This window comes from Dreissena polymorpha, chromosome 1, assembly GCF_020536995.1.
Source record: "Dreissena polymorpha isolate Duluth1 chromosome 1, UMN_Dpol_1.0, whole genome shotgun sequence".
In the NCBI taxonomy this organism is placed as follows: Eukaryota; Metazoa; Mollusca; class Bivalvia; order Myida; family Dreissenidae; genus Dreissena; species Dreissena polymorpha.
Window position 1 is genome coordinate 102,195,976 of NC_068355.1, and position 19,784 is coordinate 102,215,759.

At 35.7% G+C, this 19,784-nt stretch overlaps 1 protein-coding gene across 3 annotated transcripts in view; it reads right to left on the reverse strand.

Annotated features, from left to right (window-relative positions):
* LOC127865225 (malectin-A-like) overlaps positions 1–16,338 on the reverse strand; it is a 33,872-nt gene extending 17,534 nt beyond the window's left edge. For all 3 annotated transcript variants that reach the window (XR_008042519.1, XR_008042520.1, XM_052405231.1), the window contains exons 1-3: positions 15,906–16,338; positions 5,895–6,077; positions 843–900 (exon numbers count right to left, since the gene is read on the reverse strand). Coding sequence is in view for 1 of the 3 variants with exons in the window: in XM_052405231.1 (XP_052261191.1) it covers positions 843–900; positions 5,895–6,077; positions 15,906–16,292 (628 nt within the window). In the remaining 2 variants the exon portion in view is untranslated. The remainder of the gene's footprint in view (positions 1–842; positions 901–5,894; positions 6,078–15,905) is intronic.
* Positions 16,339–19,784: the final 3,446 nt, after the last annotated feature.

The window sequence follows — 19,784 nt, forward strand, 5'->3', positions numbered from 1 at the left end:
CCTAGGCGTATGCGTTCTTGAGTTATCATTAAAAAACCATTTTACTATTTCGGGTCACCGTGACCTTGACCTTTGACCTAGTGACCTCAAAATCAATAGGGGTCATCTGCGAGTCATGATCAATGTACCTATAAAGTTTCATGATCCTAGGCCCAAGCGCTCTTGAGTTATTGTCTGACAACCACCTGGTGGACAGACCGACCGACATGAGCAAAGCAATATACCCCCTCTTCTTCGAAGGGGGGCATAATAAGTTTCAAAGTTGCAGTTTGAAGAACTTTGATTTTAGAGCCAATGTTAAGGTTTTAGCTCGACGCCAGCGGACAGCACAACAAGCTGGCTATGACAAAACCTTGGGTTTTCTCCGAAAACAGCCGAGCTAAAAATGTGTGGGGTCAACCAATTACGTTCCATGGTCAAAAAGGGGCTGGGGGGAAATGCAGTAGTTCCAAATATTTGGATTTGTCTTTAATCATTAAGTTTAGGGTAAGACTTAATACGTAATAATTATAAAGTGTACTGTAATTGTTTTTATGAATTGCAATTCTCCTAATTATTATCTGCACACCCATGAAGTTTCATTTTGACATCTTGTGGTGTTTCTGGGATATAGCATGAATGTTTACATCATAAAAGAACTACGATAGGCAATTACTCTTAGTTAAGGAGTGCAGGGTTATGGCTCTTGTGAATTGCACTTCTTCCTATTAATTTCTAAAGACTAAAGAAGATTCAAAATTTGTATCGTATCAGTATTCTGAGATATAACCCTAAAAAGTTCCATCATACAAAAACAACTTGGCAGGGAAAATATATGCAAGAATACAATTTTAAAGATTTACCTTCGATGGTTCCACGCATTATGTACATGGCATTTATCTTTGGATTGTCTAACTCTCCCTGAAATATGGAAAATCTAAATGCATTCTAGTCATTGTTTGTTTTCACTGTATTAAATTATTAAAAATTGTTTACATTAGAAAACTTAAAATTTGAAATTTAAAATTTTGAATTTTAATTGTACCTTTACATTTCCTAAAAATGGCTATGTTTGTGTAAGAGAAAAATATATTAAAACTTTTTTAAATTGTTAAGTATGAATCATTGCAATATTGAAACACTCCGTAACAAACATTTAACAGCAGGTGATTAGCAAAATAATAACACAGAATGACTGGTCTATCATGTCAACTATTATTTACTTTATTCTTACCACTTTTCGCATTAATTTATTTCCTATCATCCCATATAATAACTAGAAATGGCGCGGCAGAGGCCGACGCGTATCCCCACGCCGAATGTTTGACCTAGGTGTGCCCCAGGGTTGGTAATGGGGCCATGCATAGCTGAGATTGACCATATTGTCATAAGAGAAGTTCATCATCAATTAGAAGTGAATTGGTGTAGAAATGAAGAAGTTATAGTAAAAGGCAATTTTGGGTGGGTGTGACATATGTGGGCAGGGCGCCCCAGGGTTGGTAATTGTGCCATGCATAGTTGAGATTGACCGTATTGTCATAAGAGAAGTTCAGTATCAATTTGAAGTGAATCGGTGTAGAAATGAAGAAATTATAGTAAAAGGCAATTTTGGGCGGGTGTGGTCTATGTGGGCGGGGCCCCAGGGTTGGTAATGGGGCCATGCATAGTTGAGATTGACCGTATTGTCATAAGAGAGGTTCAGTATCAATTTGAAGTGAATCGGTGTAGAAATGAAGAAATTATAGTAAAAGGCAATTTTGGGTGGGTGTGGTCTATGTGGGCGGGGCGCCCCAGGGTTGGTAATGGGGCCATGCATAGTTGAGATTGACTGTATTGTCATAAGAGAAGTTCAATATCAATTTGAAGTGAATCGGTGTAGAAATGAAGAAATTATAGTAAAGGCAATTTTGGGTGGGTATGGTCTATGTGGGCGGGGCCCCAGGGTTGGTTATGGGCCATGCATAGTTGAGATTGACCCTAATGTCATAAGAGAAGTTCAGTATCAATTTGAAGTGAATCTGTGTAGAAATGAAAAAATTAGAGTAAATGGAATTTTTTGGTGGGTGTGGCCTATGTGGGTGGGCGCCCCAGGGTTGGGATTGGGGCCATGCATAGTAGAGATTGACCCTAATGTCATAACAAAAGTTCAGTATCAATTTGAAGTGAATCCGTGTAGAAATGAAAAAATTATAGTAAATGGAAATTTTTGGTGGGTGTGGCCTATGTGGGCGGGGCGCCCCAGGGTTGGGAATGGGGCCATGCATGGTTGAGATTGACTGTATTGTCATAAGAGAGGTCCAGTATCAATTTGAAGTGAATCGGTGTAGAAATAAAGAAGTAAATGTAAAATAACCTAAAAAAATGAGTGAAAATTTCTGACGCGGCCCCACCCCAACCGCTATAACTTTTGACCCAGGGGTCAGATCAAAATTCCAAATAGTGCAGGGTCGCACATATGCTCATAGCTACCATGTGTGTAAGTTTCAAGGTTCTAGTGCTTTTAGTGTAGGAGGAGATAGTGGCCAGGACGGACGGACAGACGGACGGACGGACGGACGGCGGAGATAACCACAATATCCCCACCTTTTTTTCAAAAAGCGTGGGGATAATGATATAAAAAATCCATTAAAAATAGATCTTGACGAAAATGTTTTAAGCATTTCATAAGCACAAATGTATGCAATTTTTTCAAAAGTCTAGGTACAGAAAATAAAAAATTAAATGACAGAGGTATACTATCTGACTGAATTACTTTTGATATCAACAGTTCAAAATATTTTCTAACAAGGGACAAAATTGTCACAAAACCAGGTTTTCAGTTGAAAAAAGTCTGATAAAGGGAGACAATTCAAAATGTGTATTATTAACCCCCTTGAGTAAAATTGACCTTGATTTCAATTAGAAAAAAAAGTCTGATAAAGAAAGACAACTCAAAATCACAGGTGGTTAGCGTGTGGCTATGCTATTAATTAGTGAAAACATCATTTTGAATGATAAATAATCATATTATAACAAAAAATTAACTTTTCTGAAAAAAAAAAATTTTCACTATCAAATATATATATAAATATATTTGATAGTGAAATATTTTTTTTCAGAAAAGTTAATTTTTCGTTATAATATGATTATTTATCATTCAAAATGATGTTTTCACTAATTAATATCATAGCCACACGCTAACCACCTGTGCTAAAAATCAAAATGTGCATTGTTAGTGATTGTTCATAGTTACATAGTTGTTTCAAAATCAATATATTTTTAGTTGTAGCGACCTTGACCTTGGAGATATTGACGTAATTCTTTCGCGTGACACACCGTCCAATAATGGTGAACAAATGTGCCAAATGATTTTGAAATCTCACAATGAATCACAAAGTAATGGCCCTGACAAGCTCATTTATGGCCATTTTACCTTCAAACTCAAATTGTGACCTTGACCTCGGAGACATTGACGTAATTCTTTCGCGCGACACACCGTCTAATGATGGTGAACAAATGTGCCACATGATTTTAAAATCTGACAATGAACGACAAAGTTATGGCCCAGACAAGCACATTTATGGCCATTTTTGACCTTCAAACTCAAATTGTGACCTTGACCTTGGAGATATCGACGTAATTTTTTTCGCGCGACACACCGTCTAATGATGGTGAACAAATAAGCCAATTGATTTTAAAATCTGACAATGAACAACAAAGTTATGGCCCAGACAAGCTTGTTCCATCCGCCAGCCTGCCCGCCCGCGGACATCGCCAAGATTTCATTCATTAAAAATAACAAATGTCAATTGTTGATCGAAGCAACTCGTTCTATTTTCTCTAAACATAAAATACCAGGTACAAATGTAAATAACAATGACAGGTAATCCTGAAATTCATGTATACCTTTTTGAAACAAAGTCAACCACTTAAAAATAGAAATTTAACACTGACATGCAACGATTATAACACATGTGCAAGCTGTTTTCGTCATACATGTAGATTACACATGCCATTCAATCCAACAGCAGGTGTATGCAGCAATCTTTAACGCTACATAACGTTTTTATATGGACTTATGTCAGGAATGGAAGATTATGGAAAAACAAGAGATGTGTTTGTCAGAAACACAATGCCCCCTACTGTGCCGCTTTGAAATAAAATTTCAATATATCATTTGGCAGGTTTAGAAATTATCTCCCTTTTAAAGCTTATTACTTCAATTGGATTGTATTTTTTAACTTTTGACCTTGAAGGCTGACCTTTCACAACTCAAAATAAGCAGCTTCATGACCGGGGCATAAAAAAAGACAGTACCAACCACCTTTTATTGGATTATTGAACTCTACCTAAAAGCGAAGATTGTCATATTGAAGTTGCATGTACAGTCAGAGGGGGTAATCACGTGATAATCAAGATGAAAAAGAAAAAAAGATGGCGACGTCCATACCGAGACAGTTATTTTTCGCCGTTTTATACCCTTTATTACTCTTGTTTACTTTTTAAACGACGCTCACTTTCCAGCCAAATCAGTAAAAAAGTGGAAAGCGTTTATTTCGTATTTAAATTCGCTTTATATCTCGACTTTACTCCGCGCAAATTTTCTTAGTGGAGCCCTAATTAGGTCATTCTGCTAAGAAATTTCGCACCAAGTAAAGTGGAGATATAGAGCGAATATTACTATAAAATAATGCCAGTAACTTTCTTGCCAATATGGCTGGAAAGTGGGCGGATTTTTAAAAAATAACGCTATTAATAAAGGGTATGAAACGGCGAAAAATACCTGTCTTGGCATGGACGTCGCCATCTTGATAATCACGTGATTACCCCCTCTGACAGTGTAATTTGGAACATTTTAAATTCTTTTATACCCTTTCAGAAAGTTATTTGCCTTAAAAAACAAGAGGGCCTGAAAGGCCCAAAGTCCCTCACCTGAGATAACAAGATATTATTGGGACAAATCTTCTGACAAAGTTTCACGAAGATCGGAAAATAAATGTGGTCTCTAGAGTGTTAACAAGGTTTTACTATAGCATATAATGAAAAATGCCCTGCTCCCTAGCAGCCATGTTTTTTCAACCAACCGGCATCATTTTTTAACTCTTCCAAGATATTATCGGGATGAATCTTCTGACCAAGTTTCATTAAGATCGGACAGTAAATGTGGCCTCCAGAGTGTAAACAAGATTTTACTATAGCCATATAAGGAAAAACGCCCTGCCCCTTGGAAGCCATTTTTTTCAAGCAAACAAAATTAGTTTCGAACTAATCCAATATTTCATTGAGACCAATCTTCTGACCAAATTTCATGAAGATTGGACAATAAATGTGGCCTCTAGAGTGTTAACAAGGTTTTACTATAGCCATAAAAGGAAAAATGCCCGCCCCTGGTGGCCATGTTTTTAAAGCATCCAAAACAATTTTCGAACTCATCCAAGATGTCATTGTGACAAATCTTCTGACCAAGTTTCATGATGATCGGAAAATAAATGTGACCTCTAGAGTGTTAAAAAGGTTTTACTATAGCCATATAAGGAAAATAGCCTTGCCCCGGTGGTGGCCATGTTTTTCAACCAACCGGCATCATTTTTGAACTTGCCCAAGATATTATTGGGATGAATTGTCTGACAGAGTTTCATGATAATCAGACAATAACTGTGGCCTCTAGAGTGTTAACAAGATTTTACTATAGCCATATAAGGAAAAATGCCCCGCCCCTCGGCAGCAAAGTTTTTCAAGCAAACGTAACCATTTTCGAACTCATCAATTTTCATGAAGATTGGACAATATATGTGGCCTCTAGAGAGTTAACAAGGCAAATGTTAACGCCGCACAACCCACAACGGACAAAAAGCGATCACAAAAGCTCATCATGAGCACAACATGCTCAGGTGAGCTAAAAAAAGGTTTTAAAATTGATTGAATTCATTACCTACCTTAACAAACTCCACCGTTAATATTCCGTCTTGGATATCAGACGTTTCACCATTGACCTTGCATTTGCCATCGCTGATCTCAAAAGGCACTACTTCATCGTGGGCAACCCCTTTGCCTACTTTTCCAAAAATGTCTAGCTCATGAACCACTATATGATCGCCATTTAGGACAACATCAAATACCTGAAAAATTCACAAGAAAATAATTATTATGAACTGCTTGTTAAACAGTTATGCCCATATCTTGTTTAAAAGCAATTAGTACAAAAACAAGAGCTGTCAGAGGACAGCGCGCTCGACTATTCGAGTGCTTGACAGTATAACCTAAGCCATCATGGGGAAATTGTTCATATTCAATAATTTATTAGACAATCTATCAACAAGGGACAAAATTGTCACAAAACCAGGTTTTCATTGTGAAAAAAAATCTGATAAAGGGAGAAAACTCATACTGACCTTTTGAAATGAACAAAAAAAATTAACCCCATTTGTAATTTTTTTTTTTTTAATCTATTTTTAGTATTGGCGACCTTGACATTTGAGATATTGACGTGATTCTTTCGTGCGACACACCATCCCATGATGGTGAACAAATGTGCCAAATGATTTTAAAATCTCACAATGAATGACATAGTTATGGCCAGGACAAGCTAATTTATGGCCATTTTTGACCTTTGAACTCAAAGTGTGACCTTGACCTTGGAGATATTGACGTAATTATTTCGCGCGACACACCGTCCAATGATGGTGAACAAATGTGCCAAATGATTTTAAAATCTGACAATGAACGACAAAGTTATGGCCCGGACAAGCTTGTTCCGCCCGCCCGCCAGCCAGCCAGCCCGCCAGCCAGCCAGCCAGCCCGCCCGCATTCGCCAATCTAATAACCAATTTCCTTCGGAAAACCTGGTTAAAAATGAAAAAAAACATAATTTTTTGGGGGGTGTGGTCATTTATTGGATGATCTTTCAAAAATAAAAAAAGGAAAAATGATTTTTTTTTGGGGGGGGAGGTGGGGGGGGGGCAGGGATTCTTGGTTGGGGCGTGGGGTACTGTTCTGGTGGAATCCATTTTGGTATTCAGGTAAGTGTTGTTTTGTCAAAGTATTAATAAATCTGATAATAAATAAAGAAGTTATGGCAATTTAAGCAAAATGTTCAATTATCTAAGTATAAAAGGGGCCATAATTCTGTCAAAATGCTTGATACAGTTGTCTGCTCTTGTTTAAATAGGTTGGGGGTCATGTTGGTAAATAAGTATGCAAAATATGAAAGCAATATGTCAAGGGACACAGGAAATATTTGGGGTAGTACGCAAACTACAACATAGATTTAATCATTTATCAAGAATATGCATATTTTAAGTATAAAAGGGGTCATAAATCTGTCAAAATGCTTGATACGGTGGTCTGCTCTTGTTTATAGGTTGGGGTCATGTTGGTAAACAAGTATGCAAAATATAAAAGCAATATGTCAAAGGACATAGGAAATATTTGGGGTAGTACGCAAACTTTAACATAGATTCATCAATAATATGCATATATATATTCAAAGTAAAAAAGGGCCAATAATTCTGTCAAAATGGTTGATACAGTTTTCTGCTCTTGTTTATAGGTTGGGGTCATGATGGTCAACAAGTATGCAAAATATGAAAGCAATATGTCAAGGGACAATGAAAATAATTGGGGTAGTACACAAACTTTAACATTTACACGCTCACGGAAACGCCAACGCCGGGGTGAGTAGGATAATTCCACTATATATATTTCATATATAATAGTCGAGCTAAAAATCATATTAATCGGCCAATCTATCAGGTGAAAACAGTTTGACACCTATTATGAGCGTAATCTGCTACATGTGTATTAAGCTAATTTGAGAAAAAAGATACATGGGAATGCCACCCAGCTCAGGTTTCAACATTTAAGTCATTTTATTTAACTAATTTTGAAATCCCAAGCTATGTCCTCATGTAAGCTACCTACTCACATAAGTTGAAGTGTTGCAGCACTTACATTTAAATTGACATTTCGATGAAAGCCAGAGCTTATAAGCAATGTAAACTATGAAAATGACCACATTCAAGGAAACAAGAGATGAGTTTGTCAGAAACACAATGCCCCCTACTGCGCCGCTTTGAAATAAAATTTCAATATATCATTTGGCAGGTTTAGAAATTATCTCCCTTTTAAAGCTTATTAGTTCCCTTGGATTGTAGTTTTTGACTTTTGACCTTGAAGGATGTCCTTGACCTTGACTTTTCACCACTCAAAATGTGAAGCTTCATGCGATACACATGCATGCCAAATATCAAGTTGCTATCTTCAATATTGCAAAAGTTACAGCCAATTTTAAAGTTTTTGGACGGACGCACAGACTGACACACAGACGAACGTACTGACGGACAGTTCAACTGCTATATGCGTCCCTACTGGGGGCATAAAAAATTAGTAGAGCAAATGAATCATTGTTGTTAACCATTTTGAATGTGATTCTCATTTCAAACCTTTATCTTGTAGCAATATGTAAACGAATGCAAAACTGATCCCAAAAGCAATCACAAGCTAGGTCTGCATGTGAGCTGCAAACATTAAAGTTTAAGAACAATAGCTCCATCCAAACATTTTATTGAGCAGAGACATTTTTCTACGTATTTTTGCAAAAGTGATCTTTAAGCTTAACCCTTAACAGACATTTTCAATGCATTAATTAATAAATGTATAAACGTGAAATTCAGGTTATTTACCAGAAACTCCTTTATACTATTTTAAATACCAAATCTCCCCTGTGGTATGTTTATTTTTTAAGTGGGAAAAACATTTTGAAAATGTAGTTTGAAAGATCTACCACACACACACAATGCGGCAAGTAGAATCCTTTGCTTCAAAATGTTGAGTTTAAAACTAATTTAGTTCACTAATATGTGCATTTTTTATATATGAAATAAAACTAAATGGATCAAAATTTGAAAGAAAGTCAAGACAAAAAGGGAAAAGGGTTTCTAGTATACTGTAGGCATGGTTTGTCACAAAATATCTGTTTAATGTATTGAACAACTAAAGTTAATTTACAATGTACAGTAAATTAAACATGTTACATTTAACATAACATAAAGAATAATGTATGCCCAACAGCTTTTCGTCCTATACTGGGATACACATGTTTATATAGTGTTAGCAATCCGTATTAACATGAATGTGTCTCCTTAATTATAAGACTCTTCACTGCATCTATCTCCGTATTGCTCATAGGGTTTTTAATATGACCTGTGATATTGGGAATGTTAGCATTAATTTACTTATGTATAATTGCTTGATTTCTAACTTATGAATTAAACTTGCATTAAACAAAAATTCTAAACATACCTGTAAATATATTAGTTAAATGAATATTACAACTTTTAACACATTTCTATTGTTCTATATTAAAGAGCACTTTTTTTTCAAACATTCAAATTTTGGGAATGGATTTGGGAGAAAAGTTATTGGTACTTTTTGGATTGGCAATATGATCACATAATTTTTTAAAAAAAATTTTTTAAGAATGAAGTGTCTTATAACTTGTGTGACTAACCAGTGTTTGTTTTGGTAAAAAACATCTGCTATAAGGTTTTGACTGTACAGTAACAGTTCTTATCTCAGAGTGTAACTGTAACTGAAAAACAAAACTGCAGTACTTGAATAAACGTTGAACATGCCCAATATTGCATCTGTTTATATAAAGAAGACAAAATAACAAATAACAAGGGACAAAATTGTCACAAAACCAGGTTTTCATTGTGAAAAAAAATCTGATAAAGGGAGAAAACTCAAACTGAACTTTTGAAATGAACAAACAAAATTAACCCCCTTTGTAAGTTTTTTTTTTTTAAATCTATTTTTAGTCGTGGCGACCTTGACATTGGAGATATTGACGTGATTCTTTCGTGTGACACACCGTCCCATGATGGTGAACAAATGTGCCAAATGATTTTAAAATCTCACAATGAATGACATAGTTATGGCCAGGACAAGCTCATTTATGGCCATTTTTGACCTTTGAACTCAAAGTGTGACCTTGACCTTGGAGATATCGACGTAATTATTTCGAGCGACACACCGTCCCATGATGGTGAACAAATGTGCCAAATGATTTTAAAATCTGACAATGAACGACATAGTTATGGCCCGGACAAGCTTGTTCCGCCCGCCCGCCAGCCAGCCCGCCAGCCCGCCCGCATTCGCCAATCTAATAACCAGTTTTTTCCTTCGGAAAACCTGGTTAAAAACAAATTTATTTGTTAAACCACTGAATTATTTAGAATGATAAATTCACAATTTTTTCCCAAATGAGCCGTTTCATCGAAGCATAAATTCCCAAAATGGCCAATTTTGTGGATAAAAAATTCCCAATTTGGTCAGACTCCTTTTCCCAAAATAGGCAGAAAAACCCCTGCCTACTTTTGGGTGCAGGTTTGGTCCTACAACACATCAGGGCATATTCACATCATTAGGGAAGATGACCTTCACCGTAATATTGGAAATATAAGAATCAATACACTCTTAATAAGGAGAAAAAATAAAGAGTTTGAAATACAAAGATTGAAGATTTTGTGTTAAAAAGTACATAAACCAGTAAATTCTAAACATAAGCATATCCCTAAAATGGATATAACAACTTCAAAACTTTTTATTTATAGACTTATCATCTCTTTTTTCTGCCATTAAATCAAATGACAATTTGGGATTTATGTTGATTGCAAAACAGACGCAGGATGTGTGCATTGATTACATGTACATTGGTTATTGATGTCTTCAACAAACAGTCTAAATTGTGCTTAAACATTGGACATAATTATTCGATACGAACTTAAATTAATCATTTTGTCTACTGACAAATGTTTGGCCAATAATAACAGTTTGACAGTAATTGTTCAAATCAAGCGAAATTAAGATTGCAAGACAGAGTTTTGATATTAATCAGTAACCATTACAGCAAGGAGATCCTTATAGGTTGCTCACTTCAGCTACTACAATTTTAGCTTAAAGGCTATATAAAGGTGAAGATACGTAATTATTTACATATTTTAAAATATTTTTTTCATATTTTATTTATAAAGGTTCTCAAAAAACAATATAAACATGCTATTGGACATAATAATAAAAAATGAGCAATACAACTTGTTTTGAGCTCAAAATAAAGTGTCCTCCAAGTCAATTGTGTTTACAATCAATTAGTTTATTTACATTGCTGTTTACTCGCGAAAGAGAAAGTGACACAGGTCACCAAAAATATAACGATGACTTTTAATGTTTTCCGGTATCACTCCCAAAGTAGGTCTTTTTTAAATGGTTAAAACGTTTGAAGTGATCTAATAAGTTACTTTCTGCTGGTAAAAAGTTGTTAAAATAGAATTAAAATTGAAATTTCTTTCGGCTATTTTTAGCATATGTCAACGCTCTGAGGCTACACATCACCTTTGTTGCAAAAATGTAAACATTTCTTCCAATTATGAAACGGGTTTATCTTCCATAATTCTTGACAACGTTGTACCTAAGCTGTGATACTAGCAGTTTTTATGCAAGAGTTACTGAAATCCGGTAAAAATTAGACCAGTTGATATGCATAATAATTGGAATTGTGACCTTTATAGAGCCTTTAAACGCGCAGCTCAAAATCTGTCTGATGTTTGGTATTCATGAATCAAGTGTATCAAAATTATGCAGCACTAACATAATGTCAACTGTAGAAGATGTAATTTCCTCATGCCCATAAAACATTCAATGAATCAAAGTTTTCCAATAATGCTTAATCATAAATAATGCAGTAACTGAAGTGCTTGCACTGTTAAGTAAAATAATATAGACTAAAAACCTTTTTTAACAGACATGCAACAATTAGGTTACACACTTACTGCCACAACTCCACATGTTTTCACTGACACCTGCAGGCTGTCAGATTACAAACAAAAAAACTGTTGATGTTTTACATTGCATGCCACGCAAAACCAGTATTTTGAAAGGATGACATCATGTTCCACATATTATAAGCATGCATTTAAAGACATTAGCAATGGTAAACATGCCAAAACTGCAGTAATAAGACACACAAATGCTCCAAATAAACAAGATATGTGTATGTCAGAAACACTATGTCCCCTTTTGCGCCGCTTTGAAGCTATATATTTGACCTTTGACCTTGAAGGATGACCTTGACCTTTCACCCCTCAAAATGTGCAGCTCCATGAGATACACATGCATGCCAAATATATCAAGTTGCTATCTTCAATATTGCAAAAGTATTCATTAAATGAGCGATTTTGACCCATATATTTGACCTTTGACCTTGGAGGATGACCTTGACCTTTCATCACTCAAAATGTGCAGCTCCATGAGGTACACATGCATGCCAAATATCAAGTTGCTATCTTGAATGTTGCAAAAGTTATTGCAAATGTTGAAGTTGGGGCAAACAAACAAACACACAAACCAACAGACAGGGCAAAAACAATATGTCCCCCACTATAGAGGTGGGGGACATAAAAAGCTTAAATTAGAATCAATAAATACTAAGGAGAATAAATAATGGAAATAAAGGAATTGAAAAAAGCATCTGGGCAATAAGTTAAGAATAAAATTGTTGAGAAAGATATGGCAGTCAAAACATACAAGATTTTTTCAGGCTTCATTTGAAGCAGGAATATACAACTTTACTGTCACTGAATTATTTTCTCAATTTAAATCAAAACAAAAATAGGAATGAGGAATGTTGTATAAAATCAATTAACTATGGATTAATGATAAGATAAACAAGAGCATCGCATAACGGGTGCCAACGCCTGGCTGCCGGTGCAGTTTTGAATAATTGAAAGTTAGTCAGATTGTGATTTTTTTTAGGTCACAGTGACCTTGACCTTTGACCTAGCAGTGCTCCAGCTAGGATTTGAAAAGGGCAGGGGCGCTTTTTTTTTTCAAAAGAGCACTTTCGACGCGCAGTATTTTGTCAAAAGGGCACTTTCGACGCGCAGTATTTTGTGAAAAGGGCACGTTCGAGCGCGCCGGTGTTTCTGGAATGCTTCCTATTGCATGTTAATTTATATGTTAAATAATTGTTTTATTCCCATTATTATTAAACCATTTAAATATAATGTCTACAATGAGGATTAAACTAATTACAATGTAATAAGAGATTTATTACAGCGGAAAGACATGACATGACAATACTTCAGGTTTTCTCAAAAAACAGCCGAGCTATTAAAATGTTGTTTACAACAGGCCCACACCTTAATTTAGCATAGCCGGGAATGCCTTTATGTTATTTAAGTAAATCTGCATGCAAATTTGATTTATAACATCATGCTGACCGACTTCAAGAAAAATCAAAATATTAAAGATTATACTTATTTACTTTGTAAGATGTAATGGAAATAAAATTGAAACATCAGTTCATTTAATCTTTACCAAACGTCAAACTTGACCTAGATATTGTCCAGAAAAACATCCTGGTCAAGTTTCATAAATATTGAACCAAAAGTAAACTCTGGCGTATGGAGTGTTCTTGTTTTTGTAAGATTATACCTGGTGACCTATATTTTGAGTTGACCCCCCTTCCCAAACATCAAACTTTGCTTACAAAAATAAATACTTTGACCAAGATTCATAAAATCTGAAACACAATTGTGACCTCTAGAGTGTTAACAAGGATTTTGTATAATATATTGAAAATAAGGACAATCTAAGGGCAATGATTATGGCATTAATGATGTGATTTTGCTCATTGTCAAACTTGACTGAGATCTTTCAGCAACTTTAATAAAGAATGCTTGAGAAGTGTGAATGCTAGAGTGTTTACAAACCAAATGTGGATGAACAGAAGGCGGACAAAGACCAATTCTAAAACCTCACCTGAGCAATCAGGTGAGCTAAAAAGTGTGTTTCACCGATCTGAGCCATTTTCCAACTTGTCCAAGAAATCAATAAAACCAATGTATTGACTAAGTTTCACGATGATTAGGCAAAAATGAGACTTCTATAGTGTTTGATCACAAGGTTTCTCTCTATTCACATAAGGAAAACTGCCCCCCCCCTGGCGGCCATGTTTTTTTAACCGATCGGGACCATCTGAGATATACATAAAACCAATCATTTCACCACGTTTCATGATGATTTGGCAAAAAATGTGCAAAAGCTACAAGGTTTTTCTTTTTTTGACCTAGTGACCTAGTTTTTAACCCGGCATGTCCCAGTTTCAAACTCGACCGAGATATCATTGGGACAAAGCTTCTGGCCAAGTTTCATGAAGATAAGAAAAGAAATGTGCCCTCTAGAAAATACACTGTATTATTATGAAAACATTAATAGTCAAAGGGGAGTTACTACTGTAAACTTAAATGCAACATTTAGAAGAGTTGTCTCGCATGTTACATGACCTTAATTCACGATGTTTACAAGCCTTTTTACTACATGTATATAAATATAAGAAAAACTGCCCGTCCCCCTGGCAACCATGTTTTTCAACGGACCAGAACCATTTTCAAACTCCACTCTCATATCAAGGAAACAAATGTTCTGACCAAATTTCATGAAAAATGGGCCAAAAATGTGACTTCTAGAGTGTTCACATGATTTCACTATAAAATATAGAGAAAAATGCCATGCCCACTGGCGACCATGTTTTTAACCGATCTGGACCATTTTCGAACTCGTCCGAGAAATCAATAAAACCAATGTTTTGACCAACTTTCATGATGATTGGGCAATAATTGTGACTTCTAGTGTTTACAAGGTTTCTCTATAGCCAAATAAGGAAAACTGCCCCGCTCACTGGCGGCCATGTTTTTCAACGGACCGTAACCACTTTTGAACTCAACCAACATATCATTAAGACAAACATTTTGACAAAGGAGGGACAAAAACCAGTCACAAAAGCTCACCTGAGCAATCAGGTGAGCTAAAAATACTTGAAAAATAATTTCAAATTGTGCTCTTTTTTTCAAATTAGAGAAAGTTTTACCATTTTGAGTTGGCAATGGATTAATTTGAATGTGAGTTTTGTGAAAATAATGCATTGGAACATGAACAAGAGATGTGTTTGTCAGAAACACAATGCCCCCTATTGAATCGCTTTGAAATAAAATTTCAATATATCATTTGGCAGGTTTAGAAATTATCTCCCTTTTAAAGCTTATTACTTCCCTTGGATTGTATTTTTTGACTTTTGACCTTGAAGGATGACCTTAACCTTTGACCACTCAAAATGTGCAGCTTCAACATGCAACACATGCATGCCAAATATCAAGTTGCTATCTTCAATAATGCGAAAGTTATGGCCAATGTTAAAGTTTTCGGACGGACTGACGGACAGACAGACAGTTCAAATGCTATATGCCACCCTACAAAGGGCATAAAAGGTAAGCATAGCTTGTTTAAGAAATATCAGTGTGATTAAAGGCAATAAAACACTTTAAATTCATGGGTGCTGTATAAACTTGACATTTTGTGTGTGTTATTCAGTGTTTTCCAGAATAATTTGAGTAGCCATAGTTATAATTTCAAAGAAGCCGGCAACTAAGCAATAAAACGGTAGTATTTGTGGCATTTTAATTGATATTTTGGGGAAAAGTAGATGGCATCTAGATTGAATATAACAGATGAAATCGCCTGCTGCCAGTACTTCCGGAGAACACGGGTTATTAAATTAACTCAATAAATAAACTGTAGAATGATAGATTTGTTTGTATTATTGTATCATGATTTTGTATGCCCTAATTGGCCCAGTTTGTTGACAACTTTTTAAATTTGGTGAAAGTATTAGTAAGTGGTGACAACTTTTTGAAGCCCAGAGGAAATCCTGGGGTGAGTGTGACATGGTATATCTGGTAGTGGTAAACATTTTTACACAAGATAGAATGGTGTCACGCACAATTCTCAACTTGTGCAATAGTATATACAAAACATAAAAGGAATATCTTAATGTTAAGGGTGAAAACAAAGCAGCAGTAAAATAAAATGAAAACCTCGCCTCCTGTTTATACCTTTTGATTGGCTGTAGTAAACCACACCTCTGAAAACTTCAACACTAAAACATAGTCACCGTCTTTAGTTAAAGGAACATCATAACCAAAGCTGTTCACGTGATATCTCTCAGTCTGATACAAAATCTGATCCTGTGGTACAACACGCTGAATTACTAGTGATTTGCCATAGTCTGATGAAATGCCGACTGGCAGTTTATCTTCCTGGTATCGAATGCCGTTGATGTCGGTGTGAGCCTCCCCTCCGCAATTAACTGCCCAAATGACTTCACCAATACCCATGCAACTAGATAACAACGATATGGAAATGATAATCGACAGCATTGTATTGGACATATTCCGACGCAAACTTTGAAAACAGTTTGCAACTATTGATAAGAGGATCATCCTGTTGCAACGTGAGTTGACACCGGCCGGGAAGCTTAACCTGGAAGTGACGTAACAATTTATATAATTATAATATAAACGAAAATATTTTAAAGTCGTAGACGGCTGTTGTTGGTGCATATTGGCGTCGAGAATGAATGAGGGGGGGGGGGGGGGGGGGTCATTCACAAGACAAGAATATAAAGTAAAGCTTCAATAGTTAAGGTAGAAAAAAAGTAAAAAGTAAGAAAGTGTAGTAGAGGCCCCAGTTACGTTTCACACCCATCAGGTCAATTTAAGGTTCATGGGAGGGATAAAATTCATTAAAACTTTGCTTTGGTTTTTCTTCATTCAATGTGGTACAATATGGTCAAACTATATATCATTTTAAAGGCAAAGACGGATAGAATAACATAAACATATTAATGACATTCAATATTTTTTGCTTTATTCATATTTTTGTTTAAAACCAATACATTTTTACAATTATTTACAAAATCTCAATCTAAAGTTAGGAAGGATATGCACGACTGTAAGTTAAATAAATACAAAGCTATATACATATACAAGGTCAAGTTAGCAACATTTCACAGAAAATTATTGTCGGAAAACAACAAATGAGATATTATTCAACTGCATTTTTTGGATAATTTTCATAAACAAAGTTCTAAACATAACTAAACTGAACTACTTTTTAAAAATCCAGGTATGGTTGATAATAAGAGTCAACATTCTATTTCAAGGGCTTAATAATTTTGCTATAACCAAATGGAAAAATTGTAAACCATCTCAAATTGAAAGAAATTGCATACGACATATAAAATTGTTAATAAATAAAAAGAAATAGGTTTGGCTGGGTAGAAATCAGTGTGATAAAAGGAGATATTGCTCATCGATAACAAGATTTTATGAGTGTTGTGCAGACGACTCTAGAAAGCATAGTTAAACATACAAATACACAGCTAGGTATCATGGTTTTTTGTTTCTTCCTTCCTGAACAACTACTGTCCTTGTACCGGTTTGAATAATGTGTTCCTTTTGGCAAACCGACTCTTTTTATACATTTGTATATTGATTCCTTCTAGCCATTTGAAAGCGTGGCACTCGCTGTGCTCTGTAGAAAAACGTGCATTACAAATCGGTCGAAATCATGTGAAGTAGTAAGAAAACGTGGTGTGTATACACATACCTGAGAAAACACATCATTTTTTGACAGTTGGGTCGCGAATAGTAAAACAACCGTTAACATTAATCAGGAAGAGATCGCGCTTAATAACAGAAATGATCACACAGAGATATAATCACTTACCCCATTTCAAATATTTTCCAGCTGAGAATCCCCACCCCCCCCCACACACGTCTTTTTTTAGTGTATTTGTATTGTTTTATGGAGCCGAAGTGCATCTCACGGAACATCCATTCGACTTCCGTTGTTTTCACTTTCGTTATTAAAAACTCCGTTTAAAAGAATTATTTATACATTTAGGTTGTTGAAGCGAGTTATTATTATATATTATTTATAAAATAGTATACCGTGATGAATTGAACAGAGTTTCGTATCGATCTTTCTGTCAGTTTGTAAGCGTACTATTGTGTGCGCAATAATACAAGTGCATGTGATTCGACAACAATTGTAAACATTGGTGAAATGCTTCTTACAAAGTTTTTTTTAGTGTTTATGAGGTTTGATCATGCAGTTTGCACACATCAACGGAAAGATTACATTTCAATGCATTGGTCATCGTCAACCGTTTGGAATGTCAATAAGGCGATGAGTGAGTTTTTAGCATGTTTCTTTCGATTTTATTAATTTAAAAATGGCTGCTCCCATCGTCATGAAATGACATGTGTTCGAGTTTTGATATTTCTAGATATGTAAACTTTTTTTGCTATTTAAGCGTAACTTGCCCTCATCAATGTCGATATTATTAACTAGTTATATAATTTACCGCCGAAATACGTCGAATAAACGTCATTCAGATTTTTGAAAATAATGTCTATTTTTGTGTTAAAATCGCTTTGTATTTTTATTGATTATGTCGATGGTATGAGACGTTGCTGCACAAAATTGGTAGCAGTTTGAAGGAAAACCATCCTTTTAAGCAAATATAAATACATTTTCAATGTGGCACTCTTCGTTTAGTCAAATTTGAGTTCAATGCTAGGGGTCCCACATTTTTCAAACTGAAGCCTCTTCATGGACCTTTAGACCAATTTAGCTTCCGTGCAAGTACCAGGGCACAAGGCCCCGCCAACATAGCTCAAGTCCGTCATTGAATGCTTAATTCGTAACTGGGATGATGTCCCCTTAGAAGGTTAGGCTGGATAGCCCACTCTTGAAGATTGCCAGAGAAGGGGCCTCAGCAACGGCTGATTGTAAGATTGTTCCAAAGTGGTATACTGAGTGGGAAAAAGCTGTGCTTGAGGGTATCAGATGTAGGAGTGACTGGCAAGAAGCCTAATCCGTGCGGGTGTCTAGGCATATTTTTTCGTGGTGTCAGGTGCTTGTTGGCATCAATGTCAACCAGCTTGTTTACTATGCGGTAGAGCATTGTCAGTTGATGTTTTGTGCGGCGTGATTCAAGTGTTTCTAAGTTGAGCTCTTCCAGCATACTATCAACACGGCTTGTATTATTGAATCTGTTTGTTATAAAGCGCGCTTCACGACGTTGTACCATCTCGACCTGATACTTGTTAGTTCCATAGTGTGGACTCCATACTGTGCAGCAGTACTCTACGTTGGATCGAACTAATTCGAGGTAAGCATTTGTCTTGGTTTGTTGAGAGGTGTTTCGGAGATTCCGCCGCAGGAAACCAAGCATGTTATTTGCTTCCTTGGTATCTCCGTCATTTAGTGATGCCTCCAAGACAGTTCTAAGTCAAGATCCACACCTAGGTATTTAGTTGTTTTGTCGATGCACTTCTGTGGGTGGAAGTCCATACCCCAGGTGGCTTCCCATCCGGCTAGTGCATCAAGGTCCGCTTGGAAAGGCTGACGATCAAGGTCAGTTTAAATCTGGCGGTATAGAATGCAGTCGTCGGCGAAGAGGCGAACTCTTGACAGCAGCCCCTCAGATGGGTCATTGATGAAGATTAGGAACAATAGAGGTCCTAACACCGAACCCATAGCTTATTCAAACTATTGATGTGTCAATGGGTTTTTGATGAGTAATTAATGCATAAACACAAATAGGAAACACTTTCAGAGTTTAGTTCAATACTTTTTATTGCAATATTTTCACAAAAATAGCACAATTTTTTTCAGATAATATTTTAAAACCATATTTACACGATAGACACTATTATAACAGACAAACATTTACACAGGTAAAAGTCGTATGGTTTTTACTTTTTATTTCAATATTTTGAAAATATAAATGTTTAAAAATATTTATATGCACGTGGTTTTTATTTTTATTTCAATATTAACACACATTATCAAATCTTTACAATATGTACACACGGATACAAATTGATGGAATAACAACACTGTGTGTTCATTAACAAATAGTT